This window comes from Leucoraja erinacea, chromosome 19, assembly GCF_028641065.1.
Source record: "Leucoraja erinacea ecotype New England chromosome 19, Leri_hhj_1, whole genome shotgun sequence".
Classification (NCBI taxonomy): domain Eukaryota; kingdom Metazoa; phylum Chordata; class Chondrichthyes; order Rajiformes; family Rajidae; genus Leucoraja; species Leucoraja erinaceus.
In genome coordinates, this window is record NC_073395.1 from 26,451,062 (window position 1) to 26,468,588 (window position 17,527).

Here is a 17,527-nt window from a genome sequence, read left to right on the forward strand (position 1 = left end):
GGCTGAAGGGCCTGGTTCCACGCTGTATCTCTAAACTAAACTAAACTAAATTAGGTTCGACCGAGGGAGGTATTTTCAATGGCCAATAACCTTTTGTAATTTCTTCATAAATGTCATCTTTAAAAGCAATGAATACGTTGGAAAGGACATCACATTGTGAAGGGAATTATTCTGTTTATTCCTGTTGAAGGAGATGGCATAATAAATCAAGGTAATAGTTGAATCATTCCTTTTATAGGATACCTTGGATACACCAGTGGATTTTCGCTTTTCTGTATGACCTTCTTTCTAATTGTAGTAAGTATTCTTCATGTGTCCTTGAGTCAAACCATGTGCATTGCAATAAATCTAAGCCTCATGGTATGGTGGGATAAAATCAAGTGGATAATCATTTTTTTCTGCTTTTTGTGATTTACTTTCCATATAAAGTCAAATGTAACTGAGAATATGGATCTTCATGCAGGTTAAAGGAAGAACATGATTTTTTTTTTGGTTTTGGGCCTCCATGCATCTGACGAGAATTTAGCTTAGTTTAGTTTAGAGAAACAGCGTGGAAACAGGCCCTTCAGCCCACCAGGTCCATGTCATCCAACGATCACCCGTACACTACACACGAGGGGCAATTTGCAAAAGCCAATTAACCTACAAACCCCCACGTCTTTGGAATGTGGGAGAAAACCGGAGCACCCAGAGAAAACCCATGTAGTCACAAGGAGAACTTGGAAACTCCACACAGACAGCACCTGTAGTCAGGGTCGAACCCGGGTCTCCAGCGCTGTAAGGCAGCATGCCTACCACTGCACCAATGTTCCACCCCTTGCATAGAGGAAGCCGTGCATGTGCTGCAGCCTGCACTAAGGCAGTGACACCAATCTGCAACTCTTCATTTGTGGAGGCCGGAGTACCCCGTTTCAGATATTTTTTGTGGAAGCCTCCTAGAGCAAGTCACTGTCTTGCTCTGAGAACCCCACTCTGGTGGGTCCTCACTTAGATTGGTATTTACCCTGCTTGAGGACGCCTCAATCCATTGACCCAATTTTCCACATCCAAACTTTCAGACCAACAAGCCGTCAGGCATCACTTGGTCCCACAACAACTGACCAGACACCTTCATTACCAACCGTGCCTTCTCACGGCCTAAAACCTCTCCCCTCACCCAAATTCCAATCTCACTTCTGACAGACAACTTAGTTTAGTGTATTCCATTGCTGGAGTAACTCAATGGGTCTGGCAACATCTCTGGAGGAAAGGAATAGGTGACTGTTTGGGTCAAGACACTTCTTCAGACTAGTTTATTTTAGACATACAGCGTGGAATCAGGCCCTTCTGCCCACCAAGTCCATTCCGACCTGCGATCCCTGTAAACTAGTTCTAATCCTCCACACGGGAACAATTTACAGAAGGCGGTTAACCTGTATGTCTGGAATGTGGGAGAAAACCGGAGCACCCAAGAGAAACGCCATGTGGTCACGGGAAGAATGTGCAAAATCCCTACAGACAGCACCCGTAGTCAGGATCGAACCCGGGTCTCTGGCATTGTAAGGCATCAACTCTACCGCGGTGCCACCGTGCCGCTCTTGTCGGGCCTTACAGCAGAGAATCACCAGTGGCTGAGCTCCATCCTGACCATTACTCATTGCCAGACCCTCACACTCCTGACCTGCAACCCTGTGCCTCCCCAAAGCCCTCGCACCATGCCCTTCCCTTCCCCATACCCAGACCCGGACAGACCTGAACTGCTTTGCACACCTGTAAAGGGATCGGCTGCAGCTTGCAAAACTAAATCAAGTGCATTTGAAACCTTATGGGTCATTTAATTTCAACAGCTGCGAACATCCAGGGACTAGCAATAATATATCACAGAAGAATTCCCTCCAAGGGGGAGTAGTTTCACAATTAAAAGATTAGTTTAGTTTAGAAATACATTGTGGAAACAGGCCCCTTAGCCCACCGAATCCATGCTGTCCAGAATCACACGGACACTAGTTCTATCCTACTCACGAGGGACAATTTACAGAATAATGCAGCAAACCAAGAAAAATAAATCACTCAAGGACAAGCAGTACTGGAGTAACTCACCGGGTCAGGCAGCATCGCCAGAGAACATGGATGGGTGACGTTTCAGCTCAGGAATCCCCTTCAGAAGAAGAACCATTTTAAAAAATCACTCACTGGCCTGCACAAACCAAAAGCTGGCATACCTTGAGGAGATATCGCAGTGGAGTAGACAAACCAAACCAAAAGCTTATTGGCCTTTTTGGGATTGTGCATGATTTCCGGGCAAAATGTCTGCTCATATACATATAATAAATAAATGGAGATTAAAACTGAATTTTTATACATATTTGTTCGGTAATGTTTGCAAATGATTGAGAGAACTGCAAATTGGAGTGATTCCCTTGTCTTGATTTCAGGTTGTCTATAAAAAGACCCGGCTTCCCTGTCCTTATACAGTGACTAATTCTTCAAACTGCACAGACATGTGCGCAGCCAAGTATTTTATCTGGAATAATAAGGTACCAAACTCTATGTTTTTATAAGTAAATGGAAATGTATAAAAACTGCTGATGCTGGAAATCTGAAATGAAAAAAGGAAAATGCTGTCAGCTCCCAGCTAGTCCGCATAGAAACAGATTAAATGTGTAGGAAGGAACTGCAGATGCTGGCTTATACCGAAGGTAGACACAAACTGCCGGAGTAACTCAGCGGGACAGACAGCATCTCTGGAGAGAAAGAATTGGTGACGTTTTGGGTCGGAACCCAACTTCAGACTGTGTTTCCCTCCTTACCTGCTGCCTGCGTCATTGTCCGTGTTCAATGTGATTATTACATTCACAGTGTTATTATCAAGGGGTAGGCGTTTGCCCTTGATTACATGGTGTAAATGTCAAGTATAATAGCCTACATAAGGAGCTACAGATGCTGGAATCCTGAGCAAAACACAATGTGCTAGAGTAACTCAGCACGTCAGCCAGTATCTGTGGAGGGAATGGACATGCAACATTGTGGGTTGGGCCTTAAAACAATCTGATGAAGGGTCCCAACCCAAAATGTCAGCTGTCCATGTCCTCCACAGGTGCTGCCTGACCCACTGAGATATTCCAACACCTTGTGTGTAGTCCAGACGCTGTCATTTGCTTCCATTCATGTAACTTTCTCTTCCTCACTTGATGTTGCACACATGCTTTCCTTTAGCCAACGATGTAAATCAATTTGAAATGAAAAAATAATGTTGGGATTTCATCTAAGGGACCGTGAAACTGTTTGTCATGAAATTCCATTTTCTTAACTTTAGGAATAAATCTACCATCAGAATGATTCCAGGCGTACAAATATGGGGGTCTCCTCCATAGCCAGAGTGAGGACACATGCAAATTGGAAGTACAGCACCTCATACTTTGCTTGGGTAGCTTACAACCCAGTGGTATGAACATTGAATTCACTAATTTTAGGTAGCTTCTACAAACACCCCCCCCCCCCCCCCCCCCCCCCCCCCCCAGTAAAATTGGGGTAGCTAGTTCCATAGATCGTCAATATGTACCCCTCTTAGGCTCACACCTGTCTCTAGCCAACAGATAACCTCCTTGCCTGAGGTCATCTGGTGCCTGGCCAATTTGTCCTGTTTTCTTTTCGCTTCCAGTTTTACTTCCCCCCCCCCCCCCCCCCCCCCCCATCCCCCACTCCCACTCTCCATACCACAATCAGTCTGAAAGAAGGGTCCTGACCCACAACGCAGCTATCAGGGGTGTCAGGAGAATGGGGTTGAAGGCAGGAGAATGGATTTGAGAAGGAAAGATTGATCAGACACGATTGAATGGCAGAGTAGACTTGATGGGCCAAATGGCCTATTTCTGCTCCTATAACTTATGAACTTACGAACTCATCCATTTTCTCCAGAGATGCTGCTTGACCCAGTGAGTGACCCCAACATTTTGTGTCTATCTTTGGTATAAACCAGCATCGGCAGTTCCTTTTTATTACTATTTTGTGGTTGTCTTTTAACTGCCCTCTGAGTCTGAAATCGCCCAGCAAATAACCTGATTCAGGGGTAGTTTGGGTCAGGCAATAAATGCTGCCCAGCACTGGCCACATGCGATGAATAAAACAAATTAAATCTGGTTGTATCTGAACTATTGATTTATTCCACAGACAGTCTATGCATTGCCCACTGTGGCCTTTGCTTTTGTGTGCCATCCATCAGTATTGCCCATTTACAGTGAACTTAAGAAGTAAGTGTAATCATTTAAAAATATTTCTATATATTTTTTCAGCTGTAGTCAGTTTGAGTACAAATTGACCAATCTCTGCCTTACAGTCACACATGCAAGAAAATGCAACTGGTTTCAGTCTATTCCTTTGGGTCGATGTTTATCATGTACCTACTGACAGCAATTTTTGGATACCTGACGTTCTTTGGTAAGTGCAAGGAATATTTAATCCATCTCTTTCTAGGTTCAAAACCCAGATCTTGACTTGCTTTGCCGCTTCTTGTTGCTATTTCATGAGGTTTAGTAAGGTGGTAAACATTGGGGGTAAACACCAGCACTGCTATTATGTACTGCAGGCCACCTGACTGTCTGTGTTATAGGAACATATGTTGAAGCAAATCAACGAGATGTGTAGACCGAGTTCTTCATGGAGTTCAACCTTGCCAATATTAACTGGAATTGCCTTTTTGTGTGATCTGTCCTCCAAACCATCGAAGGGTTCTATCAGATTGATGGTTTTGTGGCCAAGTTTGCAGATGATATGAAAATAGGTGGAGAGGCAGGGAGTCTGCAGAAGGCCTTGGACAGGTTTTTTTTTAAATCAAAAATAATTTATTTAATTACGATTATGATACAAAACCAAACCATGGTAACACACCCACCACCATATTACAAAATCACCAAATTATCCAGACACTAAATTTTCATCAAACTATGTTACAATCCTTACAAATATATTAAATAACTACCATACAACTATGTCCCTCTCTAACACCACCCGTGCGTGGACGTTACCCTGGTGAAGGATCAAGCATCTGGCTCGGGCAAAGCCCTCTTCCGCCTAGCGCCGTGATGGCCAGCTTGGCCAGGCCTGGACTTGGACAGGTTGGGAGGTGGGCAAAGAAGTGGCAGATGGAATACAGTGTAGCAAACTGTGCAGTCATTCATTTTGTTAAATGGTTCAATCTTTCAAGTAATGAATTGTGCAGATTTTGACCATAAGCCTTTATCTGAAACCAAATAACTCAATTGAAAACTGGATTTAGCATTGGGGCAGCACAGTGACGCAGTGGTAGAGTTGCTGCCTTACAGCGCCGACACCCAGGTTCAATCCTGACTACCGGGTGGCATCTGTATGGAGTTTGTGCATTCTTCCTGTGACCATGTGGGTTTTCTCTGGGTGCTCCGGTTTCCTCCCACACTCCAAAGACAAGTAGATTTGTAGAGTAATCGGCTTTGGTTAAAATTGTAAGTTTGGTTAAAAGTGTGCGGGGATCGCTGGTCAGCTTGGTTTTGGTACACTGAAGGGTCTGTTTCCATGCATTATCTCCAAAGTCTAAGTCTAAAGTCATTAGATTTCAGATGTAATTATTCTTATGCAGTTGGGATCAGAGATACAAAGTAATGAGGTCTTCCCCAGTTTACGAACATCCAACTTAAGTACGACGGATGGACATCTGTCACATGGACATTCCCGCTGCTGTGGGGATGTTGACATGTGTTGCCATGTAGCAACTCAGTCCGCGCCCTCATTTCTGTGTTGCAGACTGTTGGGCTTATGAACAATTCACAGGATGGCATCCTTGCCGTAACCCGGGGATGACCTCCATATATGACTCACTCATCACTGGGGTTAGGGGAGGTCAATGCATTGAAGAGGAAATGTTACAATTAGAAAATGGACATTTATCAGCAAACCAAAGTTTTGGACTGAACATATTTCACTATCCTCAAATAAATGCTTCAAGAGTCAGATCTGTAATTCATCTAAAAGTACTACTCTTGTAAAAGCGAATCAGTAATTAATTAATACTAGACTAAGTGGGACCCATATAACCATATAACATATAACAATTACAGCACGGAAACAGGCCATCTCGGCCCTACAAGTCCATGCCGAACAAAATGCCGACCCATTGGACCCCAGTCACATGGGATGCCTGGTTCCCCAACGCAATTCATTCCGCAACGCAATATTCCACCACTCACCCGTTCTCCCAACGCAATCCGTTTCCTCAACGCAATCCATTTCCCCAACGCAATATTCCCCCACTCACCCATAGCCCCTAACTGCACAGGCGCGGCTCATTTCCCCTCATTCCTGAGCACTCCCTCCCCCTCCTCTTCATGCTCTTCATGTGTGGGGGGGGGAAATGGTGGTGTGTGTGTGGCCGGCGGGGGGGGGGGGGGGGGTATGGGGATGGGGAGGTGTGGATGGGGGGGGGTGTGGGGGGGGGGGGGGAAGAGGATGGTGGATGGTGTGGAGGTCGAGGATGGTGTGGTGTGGGGGCAGGGTGTGTGTGGCGGGGGGCGGGGTGTGGGGTGGGGGGAATGTGTGTATGTGGGGCTGCTTGGGGCAGTGGGAACTTGAAACATGGTCAAGTATTTTCAATGGGCCGGCTAGCTAAGCTGCCTGGGTCAGAGAGTACAAGGCTTTCGCTCCCAATGCAACAAGCTGGAGGTCAGTGCATTTGACCTTCTGTTGCACTGTTGCATCCAAGAGTGATGTCCTGGATTGTCTGGAGCTTAGGGACCCGGTCCAATGAGAGCATGGTGCATCAGTTTTACAACACTTAAAGCTGCCACATTTAACATGGCTCCTTTCATCTGAATGGAGTCATTCAGCTTCAGTTGAAGGTTAAGTGAAGCAAAATGATTGTTTTATTTTTCCTTTATATTTACATTCATTTTTAAGGTTTTTAATTAAATTTCTAAATCTGATGTGTTTTTTAAACTGTAATTTATTAATATGTATTTGAATTGTTTCTAAATGTCGCCAATGATGAAAGATATAAACAGCCAATGGAATAAGCCTTCAAACAACATGACCCGCCAAAGAGCTCTCATGATGGTCCATGGGTGGATTTCACTTTGTGTGGCTGTGTCACCCTTGACAGATCCATTTCACCAGGCACGGGGAATTATGCCTCCAGGATTTGGGAAACTACACAGAAATAGTACTTGAGATTCAGGCTAAAATTAGTCAAATGCCAATGGTAGAAACATAGAAAATAGATGTAGGAGTAGGCCATTTGGTCCTTCGAGCTAGCACCGCCATTCAATATGAGCTAGCACCGCCATCCAAAATCAGTACCCTGTTCCTGCTTTTTCCTCATACCCCTTGATTCCTTGATTCCGTTAGCCCTAAGCACTCTCTCTCTAACTCTCTCTCTCTCTCTCTCTCTCTCTCTTGAAAGACAACTTCTGATTATTTTTGTTTCTTCACACAGGCAATGTTAAAGAAGAGCTGCTTCACTCTTACACTGATCCTCGTGATAAGCTTATTTTGCTCATTCGTCTGGCTGTAATTATAGCGGTAATACTGACTGTGCCTGTCCTTCTGTTCACTGTGAGTACTCAAGATTAATTGTGAAACTGTTAGTCAATTTTGTTTTGCAGAATTTGCTGCAGAAGTCAATAGATGCATGATCCTCTGATCTCAAGATTTCTCCTTGCATTCAAACAGAAACTCGCTCTAAGTTATAAGAGTTCTAAGTCAGACTGAGGTTGTTCAGTTCAATGAATAACACCATGAATAGGGACTTAGTCATGAATTGGGACTAATTTTTTGATTAAAGTATATATTTATTGATCTGAACTTTTGAGGAAGACATTTGGTAGTTCTTGACGTTGTATGTGTGTGTATGTACGCCCGTGCAAGTTTAATGAACTTGTCGTGTTTTTCTAATTGCTTCAACTATACGCATTGAAAATAATAATTAAATATGCTGTCTAAGTGTGTGTGTGTGCGCTTGTATGTAGCTTTAGTGCTATGGTGATTTAATAACTGTAAGATTTGCTAAGCACATGTTTATGATTTTTATTCATATAGGTCCGATCTTCGATTGTCCTGTTGCTGTTTAAGGGAAAGTTCAACTGGATTCATCACATTATAGTCACAGTCATTCTTCTAACAATTGTGGATCTGTTGGTAATATACATTCCAACGATAAAGGATGTATTTGCTGTCATAGGTAGGTTGCAATATTACTCCCGTACAAATATATGGCTATATGGAATATATAATATATTCCTGCATACAATATTCTTTTCTGTAACACCATTTAATTTTTATTACGCACAGATTTCAAACACGTCACATTTTTTTGTTCCAGGCTCCACTGCTGCTAATATGTTGATCTTCATTCTGCCTGCCTCGTTGTATTTAAAGCTTGTGAAGAATGAGTCTCAAGGCAAATGGACAAAAATAAACGTAGGTACCTTTAACAATGCATCCAATCAATTTTATTAATTTTGAATGTGGACGTTAAAATCCAATTCTGTGTTGAAGGGTAACATATTATTTATTACTTAAAAATAAAAACGCTCTTTTCCGTGCACCTTCTGTAAAAGTTGATTATAAATTGACAAAGACCTTGACCCAGCTTATTTATCTTCTTCATGCTCTACGTCAGAGTGACGCACTGACCTCCAGACTTGCTTATTATGCCTTGAGAACAAGATGGTTGCACAGGGAAAAGAGCCCCATCACAAGTAAAATTGAACACCAAATTTACATGAATTGATTGGTGGGACCCTCATCTCTGATTTCATAGGTCGTGGGATTCATGTGTCAGTTGAGAGATTTAAATCCAGAAATCTAACATGACACACATGCGTTTTAATGACAACATCCCCATTTTTCATGCCACTGTTGTACCTCTGACAGCATGCTGCTGATTCTGCACTGTGCCACCTCTGTTGTTCCAAATCGTTGAAGTGAACTTTCAGATAGTAACTGTGATTTGACAAAACGCCATTGTTATTTCTGAAAGTTTTATTTTGTCGCCTCTCGACATTAAAGCCCAGCCCAGTATTTCATGCGATCTTTTACAATGGCCTAGACCATTTGCAATCTTATTTCTAATGCTTTTGTGAACCTGAATCCCTGTTCTGCAACATCGTTCATTCAGAAGAAAAAAAATCACAGTATTTAGTTTAGTTTAGTTTAGCAGAGCAGATACAGTGAACCTTTGCAGGGAAAACCCTTTTTTAAATTCTACGCGTTAAACCACTCGTCATCGCTGTTTGATTTGTTTTGATGTGATGCACATTTACAAAAAAAATTAGAAATAGTTGCCAAGCATTTTTGTCAAAATCTACTGCCACAGCTAGAGATGTGATTCAGGGCCAAGGCCAAGATATGATGACAAGCAGAAGCATGTAAATACTGCTGTGCCCACAGTAGATCTTTTAAGTTTAGTTTAGAGGTACAGCATGGAAACAGACCTTTCGGCCCACCTTGCCGCGCAGACCAGCGACCACTAGCACTAACACAAACACTACACACTAGGGACAATTTACAACTTTTACTTAAGCTAATTAACCTACAAACCTGTACATCTTTGGAGTGTGGGGGGAAACCGGAGCACCCAGAGAAAACCCACGCAGTCACGGGGAGAACGTACAAACTCCGTGCAAACAGCGCCCACAGTTAACATCAAACCCGGGTCTGTGTCTCTGTAAGGCAGCAACTCTACCGCAGCACCACCATGCTGCCCCATTATTATTAATTTTAATAGAAATGGCCTGCTGTGATCCTTTAGCGTGAATATTTATCCTAAACTTTTCATTCCCATTGCATTGTATATCCCTCTTCTCTGTATCATAATTTAGCATTCAGCATTGTTCACTGGACTTCCTATTTTATTTTAACCTTGAAATTTGGCCATTGCTGCTTCCATTGCCGAGCAATAAAGGTACCTGCATTGCACTCCATCTTTCAGTTTGTAAATGCCGTAACCCAGTCCAGTTCATCACACTCTTGCCCTATAGTCCAGAGTCTTGATCAGAAAATCTCAGTTGATGCTTCTAGACCAATACCAAGGTGCCGTATTTCAGATGAGATATTAAATCAAGGCTTTGCTTGGTTTCCCGCGAGTTATCCCAAGTGTCCAGTCCAATATTCAGACCGTAATCAGCATCAGAAACATTGCCGCTTTTGAAAGCTTGATGTGTGAAAGTGGTCATTCCATTTTCCATAGAGTCATACAGAATAGAAACAGGCCCTACAGCCCAACTTGCCCACACCGTCCAACAAGCCCCATCTACACCTGTACCACCTACCAGTTTTTGGCCTATATCCCTCGAAACATACCCTATCCATGTACCTGCCTAAATGTTTCTGATAGGTTGCGATAGTGGTTGGAAAATGCAGTCCATGAGTGCAATATTTTTAGAAAACATTTCCACAGATGATGCATTAAACACTGTGATCTAGTTTGTGATAATGTATTCTGCCTTTGTCACAACTTTTCAGCACTCAGGTAACTATTGTTATCTAGACCACAGTATGTGATTGTGAAAATCACAGTTCAGAATTTTGAAACAGCTGTGTGTTTTAATTTTGCATTTCACAGCTACAATGTGTAGAAATTCATCCCTGGTTGACAGCATTATCTGGCATCGCTATGTTGTATGCAGCTTCCAAGATTCATTGCATTGGCTTCTGGGGACTGAACTTTAGAGGGCAGAGAGTTTACTTACTTAGTATGACAAAGGAGACCGTTCAGCCTGTTGGGTCCACACTGTCTCCCAGCATGGCAATCCTAACAGTTTTATGCACCTCCTTAATTCCTGTATCCCAACGACTTATTTCCTCGCATGCCATTTTGTTTTTATTTGCCAGTTATCTAGGCTGAGTGGTAATTTACAGTAGCCGGTGAACTACCATCACACTGTTAGGATGAAGGAGGAAACGGGAACAAGATCAAGATCAAACCCATGTCGCAGCAGCAATGAGGCATCACTGCTAATTATTTGACAATGAACCATGGCTACAAATGTCATTGAGTCATACAGGTGTCATGAAGGAAACAGGTCCTTCAGCTCAACATATCCAGGCCGGCCAAGATGCCTTTCTACGTTAGTCCCATTTGCCCCTGTTTGGCCCAGATCCATCTAATCCTTTCATATCTGTATAACTGTCCAAATGTCTTTTCAATGTTGTTATTCCATTGTTAAAACTGCTTCCTCTGGCAGTTACTCTGTGAAAAAGCTGCCTCTCGGGTTCCTATTAAATCTTTCCCTTCTCACCTTAAACCTCTAGTTCTTGATTCCCCTACTCTGAGTAATGGACTCTGTACATTTACAAAATTTATTTCCCTCATGGTTGTATCTACTACATCTATAAGATCACTCTTCGTGCTCCTGCACTCCAAGGAATAAAGTCCTAGCCAACCCAAACTCTCCCTATAACCCAGGCCCTTGAGTCCTGGCAACATCCTTGTAAATCTTCTCTGTACTTTCTCCAACTTAATGGCATCTCTCCTAGAGCAGGGTGACCAAAGCTGAAAGCAATACTCCAAGTATGGCCTCACCGACGTCTTGTACAAATGTAACATATCATCCCAACTTCCATAGTCAATTGCCTGATGAAGGTCAATGTGCCTAATGCTTTCTCCACCACCCTATCTATCTGTAACACCATTATCAAGGAACTATGTACCTGTACACCTGTGATTTTCTGCTTTACAGTGTTTCCCAGGGCCCTACCATCAACTGTGAGGATCCAGCCCTAGTATGACTTCTCAAAATCCAACACTTTACACTTACCTAAATTTAACTCTGTTTGCTTTGCCTGCCCACTTGCCAGTTGATCAATATTCTGTTGTAATACTTATTAACCATCATCACTGTCCACCTATTTTAGTGTCATCTGCAAACTTACAAATCACTGAATTTGATGTAGACTCTGGTGTTGGATCTGCACCCGTCAGCCTTCTTGGTTTCTTCTTCAAAAACTCAATCAAATTCATGAGACACAATCTCCCATGCATAAAACCATGCAATAGCATCCCCATTCAACCTCTGTCTTTCCAAATGCAAGTATACCTTAGCCCTTGGAATCCTCTCCAGTAACCTTCCTACCACATTAGGGCTGCATGTCTATAGTTCCCAAGTTTTACTTTGCAGCCCTTCATAAATAGTGGAAATGTGCACAACGACTTCTGCCTTCTTTCATTGTGGACAATCTACTCTCTGTCTGTACCTTAGCGGTGACCACCTCAACATAAGCCTTTCCATTAATGCCTAAGATGGACAGAAAAAGCTGGAGTAAAAAAGATGGAGAAAAAGCTGCGGGGCAGGCAGCATTTCTAGAGAGAATGAATGGGTGACGTTTCGGGTCGAGACCCTTCTTTAGACCCGTTAATATCTTCCTTTGAGCATAACGAGGACCAGTCAATCCTGGACATTAATGGCTACTTTTTAAATCTCCCGTACTGCTCCTCCTCTCATTTGCTTACTTGCTGCTGAAACAGACTAGATGAGCACCTTTCGTACAACTGATCAGGGATACATTTCTGGGCATCTCTTTCCAAAAATCTCAGTTAAATGCCATCAGATTGACATCGCCTGTGGCTTTCTTTATTTGATAAACAGAGAATAATTTGCTTTTTAACTTTTATTTTTTCCAGGTTATAGTTTTTCTCATTGTAGGGATAATATTTATGGCCGTTACTATACCGTTAATCTTTGTTGAATGGAATGGAAGAAGTGGCAATAACACAATCGGAAATAGCTGCTCAAAATGACAAAGACACCTGTGACAGTGTGAAGAAAAATGACAAGATTTGTTTGCCAATCTGGAGTATTCCGTGAAGTATTGTTCAGTGAAAGATTTGTCTGGTTATTCAAGAATTGACACACCTGGTAGCTTACCAGTTACCATTTTCTATGATCTTGAAAATAGATCACTTTGGACCATAAAGAAGAGGCATCCTTCACGGATGTGTAATCAATTGTGCAAAATTCACAGTAGTGGAAGAACTCAGTGCGTCGGGCAGCATCTGCGGAGGGAATGGACAAATTATGTTTTGGATGAACACCCTTATTCAGACTGTTCTTCCAGCACTTTGTGTTTTGCTCAAGATTCCAGCATCTGCACTGACTTGTGTCTTTATAATCATACATGGATTGTTTTTGGATGTTTATCTGGAAAACAAAATTGGAAACCAATTTTCTACAATTCTTGGAAAATAAATATTTTTGACAATTTTTCATAATCAAACGATTATTTCGTTTTTTTTTTAATCCATTTTACTAATAATTACATTTTAATTCAATGTTTTCAAAGGACAGTTCCATCCTGTAAACTATTCCATACCTTATTTTTCTCCTCGTCCTCTTTTGAAACCAATTGTAATGTGACATATTGTCATGCATCAGGAAAGTCACTTCTAACTCGCTTATAAAAGGTCTCAATTATAAAATGTAATTTAAACAGGGTTTAAAATGTCATCAGGAGATGGAAATAAACATTTAATATATTCCTTACCCTTTTTATTATTGGTAAATTGATGTAGTGCGACAAATCCTCGTATTATACAGGTATAAGTAACTATCAGAAGTGAGCATTTCTAGATTATTATGTAACTGTTATGAATGTACCCATGAGTTTCAAGGTTCACTACCTCTGTATAAGCAACTTTTAGAGTTTAGTTTAGATATACCATGGAAACAGGCCCCTCATCCCACCATGTCCATGCCCACTATTGATTTACCCGTTTACTTTAGTTCAATGTTATTCCTCTGTCACATCCACTCCCTACACACCAGCAGCAATTTTACAGAGGCCAAACAAACCCCATGTCTTTGGGTTGTGGGAGGAAATCGGAATACCCAGATGAAACCCACACGGTCACGGGGAGAATGTGTAAACTCCACACCACCAGCACCCGAGGTCAGGATCAAACCTGGGTCTCTGGAGCTGTGAAGCAGCAGTGGTATCAGCAGTGCTCGTGGAGACACTCACAAACATGTTATCTAGAAATTTAAATGATATCTTAATGTCAGCTTTTTAATTGGACTTTATTACATGTGGGCCATGCTGATAGTTCACGGCAGTACTGAAAGCTTGCTTCATTCTCAGAGATTATAAATCAATGTCCTGCCTTCCCATTCCCAGGCCATGACTGAATAATGTTATGTAGTTAAAGGTATATTTTGTGAATCTGTTGTACACCATAAGGCTTGAGCATTGAATTGTGAGGATTCTACAATAGTAAGCTCTGTGCTCAAATTCCAAACATCAAGTACATCCTCTCCAAATGTTTTTGTCCAGACATTTTTTTAAATGGACGACCGATTGGGGCTAACTGTGATTTTTTTGCAACAATGTAAAAATAAGCAATGGATAATTCAGCATCTATTTCCAAACTCTATTCACCTTGGAAGTTGAGAAGCAATCTTGTTAATTTACATTCCGCAAAAAACAACATATTTGTATAGTACTTTTCATGTAACAAAGCATCACAAGGCATTTCCCAGGCATGGTGACAAACAGATGGCACTAAATGTAAAAGGTATGACGATGGAGGAAGGGAATTGCAGTAATTGGACCCTTGTCTGCTGAAGACACAGCTGCTTATTCTACAGTGATTACATTTGGATCATTCAAGAGGATAGAAATTGAGAACTTCAAAGATCTTTGATTGTTGCAACAGGGAGAAGATTACAAAAATAAAGAGGAGAAAGATGATGATGAGAAAGATAGATCACTAGGGACAAGGATCATGAGCAAATTGGACAGTACAAATTAGGACAATACAGCACACTTTGGATTACTTCAATTTTATGGAAGTTTGAATGAGATGTTGGAATAATTATTGGAAAGCTAGCAAAGGAAGGTTTCAGCAAGAGGTGACGTGATGGACATTTTCTCTCACTTGGGCCACACTTCCAATGCGCTTTCCAACTCACCAACACCCGCTCAATCTTGTCTGGAATAGGATCATTGCCAAAGGATCCATCTGATTTTAGTTAACATTATTTTGACATGATGGTGGTGAGATACAATTTCATTTGTTCTATGCGATAAACAATAGTATAGTAATAGGCCTGAAGAGAGTAGATATGGAGAGGATGTTTCCACTAATGTGTGAGTCTTGGACCTGAGGCCATAGCCTCAGCATAAAAGGACGTACCTTTGGAAAAGAGATGAGGAGGAATTTATTTAGTTAGAGGGTGGTGAATCTGTGGAATTCATTACCGCAGATGCTTGTGGAGGCCAAGTCAATGGATATTTTTACGGCGGTGATTGATAGATTCTTGATTTGTCATGCCCCTGTCCCACTTAGGAAACCTGAACGAAAACCTCTGGAGACTTTGCGCCCCACCCAAGGTTTCCATTAGGTTCCCGGAAGTTTTTGTCAGTCTCCCTACCTGCTTCCACTACCTGCAACCTCCGGCAACCACCTGCAACCTTCCGGGAACCGCACGGAAACCTTGGGTGGGGCGCAAAGTCTCAGAGGTTTCCGTTCAGGTTTCCGAAGTGGGACAGGGGCATAAGGGTGTCAGGGGTTATGGGAAGAAGGCATGAGAATGGGGCTGAGAGGGGAAGATAGATCAGCCTTGCTTGAATGGTGGAGTAGACTCGATCGGCCGAATGGCCTAATTCTGCTCCTATAATTTATGAAGCAATGAACTTTCATACTTCCTTCCACTCATTGCAACCCCATTTCCACCCTCCTCCCTTTAAACTCACTGGATTCACATTATAAAACAATGTATCAATTTAAACAAATGAATTAAAAACAATTTATTGTAATAATGCACATAACATCCAATAGTCCAGAAAATCTGATAGTCCAGCACCACCAATGTCCTAAGAATGCCAGATAATCAGAATTTTACAGTCCTAATCTCAAACCTTCTCAAAGAGAAAAAGTGAAGACCTTATTTAACAAAAAATAAGCCAAAAAGTTCAATTTTGCAGCATTAAAATATTTAGTTTTTGAGATTACGCAAACATTCCACTGATTTGAAGATTTATGATGGATTTATATGGTGACGTATTTGCTTTTTCAACTATACACAAATATACTTTCATTTATTTTGGCTTGGATTACTGATATGCAAACAAGTCTGAATGCTTTTTTTTAACAGAGTTAAAATTGTATCACAAACTTGCATTTCAGAAAACAACTGAGCTCTCTCAACTGAAACTTGAACTCAGGATTAGATGAAAAGCTATATTTTATAATCTACGAACCTATCTCCATTGACATATTATAGGCAACCCATTCCACCTCTTCCGTTTCTCTGTTTTTTTTAAAATCTGTAACTTTCTACCCTCTCTTTCTCTCTCTTTCTATAAAAAATAAAAATACTAGAAGCAAAATTAATTGATAATTGAAAATTTTAACAATGTATGATTGATGAATATGAAAAGTCTTTTTACTATAATATGTAACTACTTTATAATATGTCTACTTCTAATAAAAAATATTTTTTAAAAAAAAGAAAACAACTGAGCTCTTTGTGACAGTGAATTCTGGAATTAAGTGTCAATAATCATACTCAAAAATCACTTAGTTGTTAAAAAAAAGCAAGCTTTCTTTATTTATTGGAAAGAATTGCAAATGCTGTCCTTAAATAGAGATTCAAGGATGTTAATTTTATATTTTCATATTTTAAATATGTATGACAATAAAGACATTTTGTATTCAGTTGTATAAAAATCCCTTTTTGTTCCCCTTTTGAAATTGCCTTACTACCGTCTGGCTCTATTCTTACTTTAACCATTTACCTTTAACTAGTTTTTTGATGAAACTATTTATATGTTTCCATGTCCCCCTGCTAGGTTTAGAAGCCTATCTTTAGATGATCAAGAGAGCAGTCAGACTATTGCTTCTCCATCATTGCAAGTAGGGGTATTGCACGGCACTGAAATAGTGGGGAATGAAGAGATATGGAACACATGCAGGCAGAGGGGATTAGTTTATCTTGGCATTATGTCCAGTATGGACATCGTAGGGGCTAAGACCTATTCCTGTTATATGTTTCAGCAGTGCCATGTTTTAGTTCAATAAGTGATCCAATTCCAAAGAAACGAAATGTAATTAAAAATTGGGGACTTCATGCAAGTTGAACAAAGTACAGGGATTTTATTCTAGGTCCTCCCTGCATATGAGACACCAAAGTATTTCCACAATTTTCGAGTATGGTCATAAGTGACCACCATTGTTTACGGTCAAGTTTAGGTTCATTATTGTAACATTTACCGAGGTACAGTGAAAAGCTTTGTTTTGCATGCTATCCATTCAAATAAGACCATAGGACACAGGAACAAAATTAGGCCATTCAGCCCATTGAGGCTACTCCGCCATTCAACCATCGCTGATTTATTTTTCCCTCTCACCCAAAGTCTCCTGCCTTTTCCCCATAATCTTTGACACCCAGTAGTCAATAACCTATCAATCTCTGCTTTAAAAATACCCAATTCCACAGATTCATCACCCTGTGGCTAAAGAAAAGCCCCTTCATCCTCATTGTGAATGTACATAATTTAATTCTGAGACTGTGCCCTCTGGTTTTAG

The 17,527-nt window shown here is 41.2% G+C and overlaps 1 protein-coding gene across 3 annotated transcripts in view; it reads left to right on the plus strand.

Moving 5' to 3' along the window:
* The window catches only part of LOC129706407 (sodium-coupled neutral amino acid symporter 1-like), a 60,861-nt gene extending 44,544 nt beyond the window's left edge, over positions 1-16,317 (plus strand). For 2 of the 3 annotated variants that reach the window (XM_055650695.1, XM_055650696.1), the window contains 8 exons: positions 239-297; positions 2,415-2,516; positions 4,150-4,229; positions 4,316-4,416; positions 7,439-7,557; positions 8,041-8,182; positions 8,324-8,421; positions 12,626-16,317. In XM_055650695.1, the coding sequence (XP_055506670.1) occupies positions 239-297; positions 2,415-2,516; positions 4,150-4,229; positions 4,316-4,416; positions 7,439-7,557; positions 8,041-8,182; positions 8,324-8,421; positions 12,626-12,742 (818 nt within the window). In that variant the 3' untranslated portion in view covers positions 12,743-16,317. The remainder of the gene's footprint in view (positions 1-238; positions 298-2,414; positions 2,517-4,149; positions 4,230-4,315; positions 4,417-7,438; positions 7,558-8,040; positions 8,183-8,323; positions 8,422-12,625) is intronic. The other variant, XR_008725053.1, reaches the window with a different exon arrangement.
* The last annotated feature ends 1,210 nt before the right edge of the window (positions 16,318-17,527 follow it).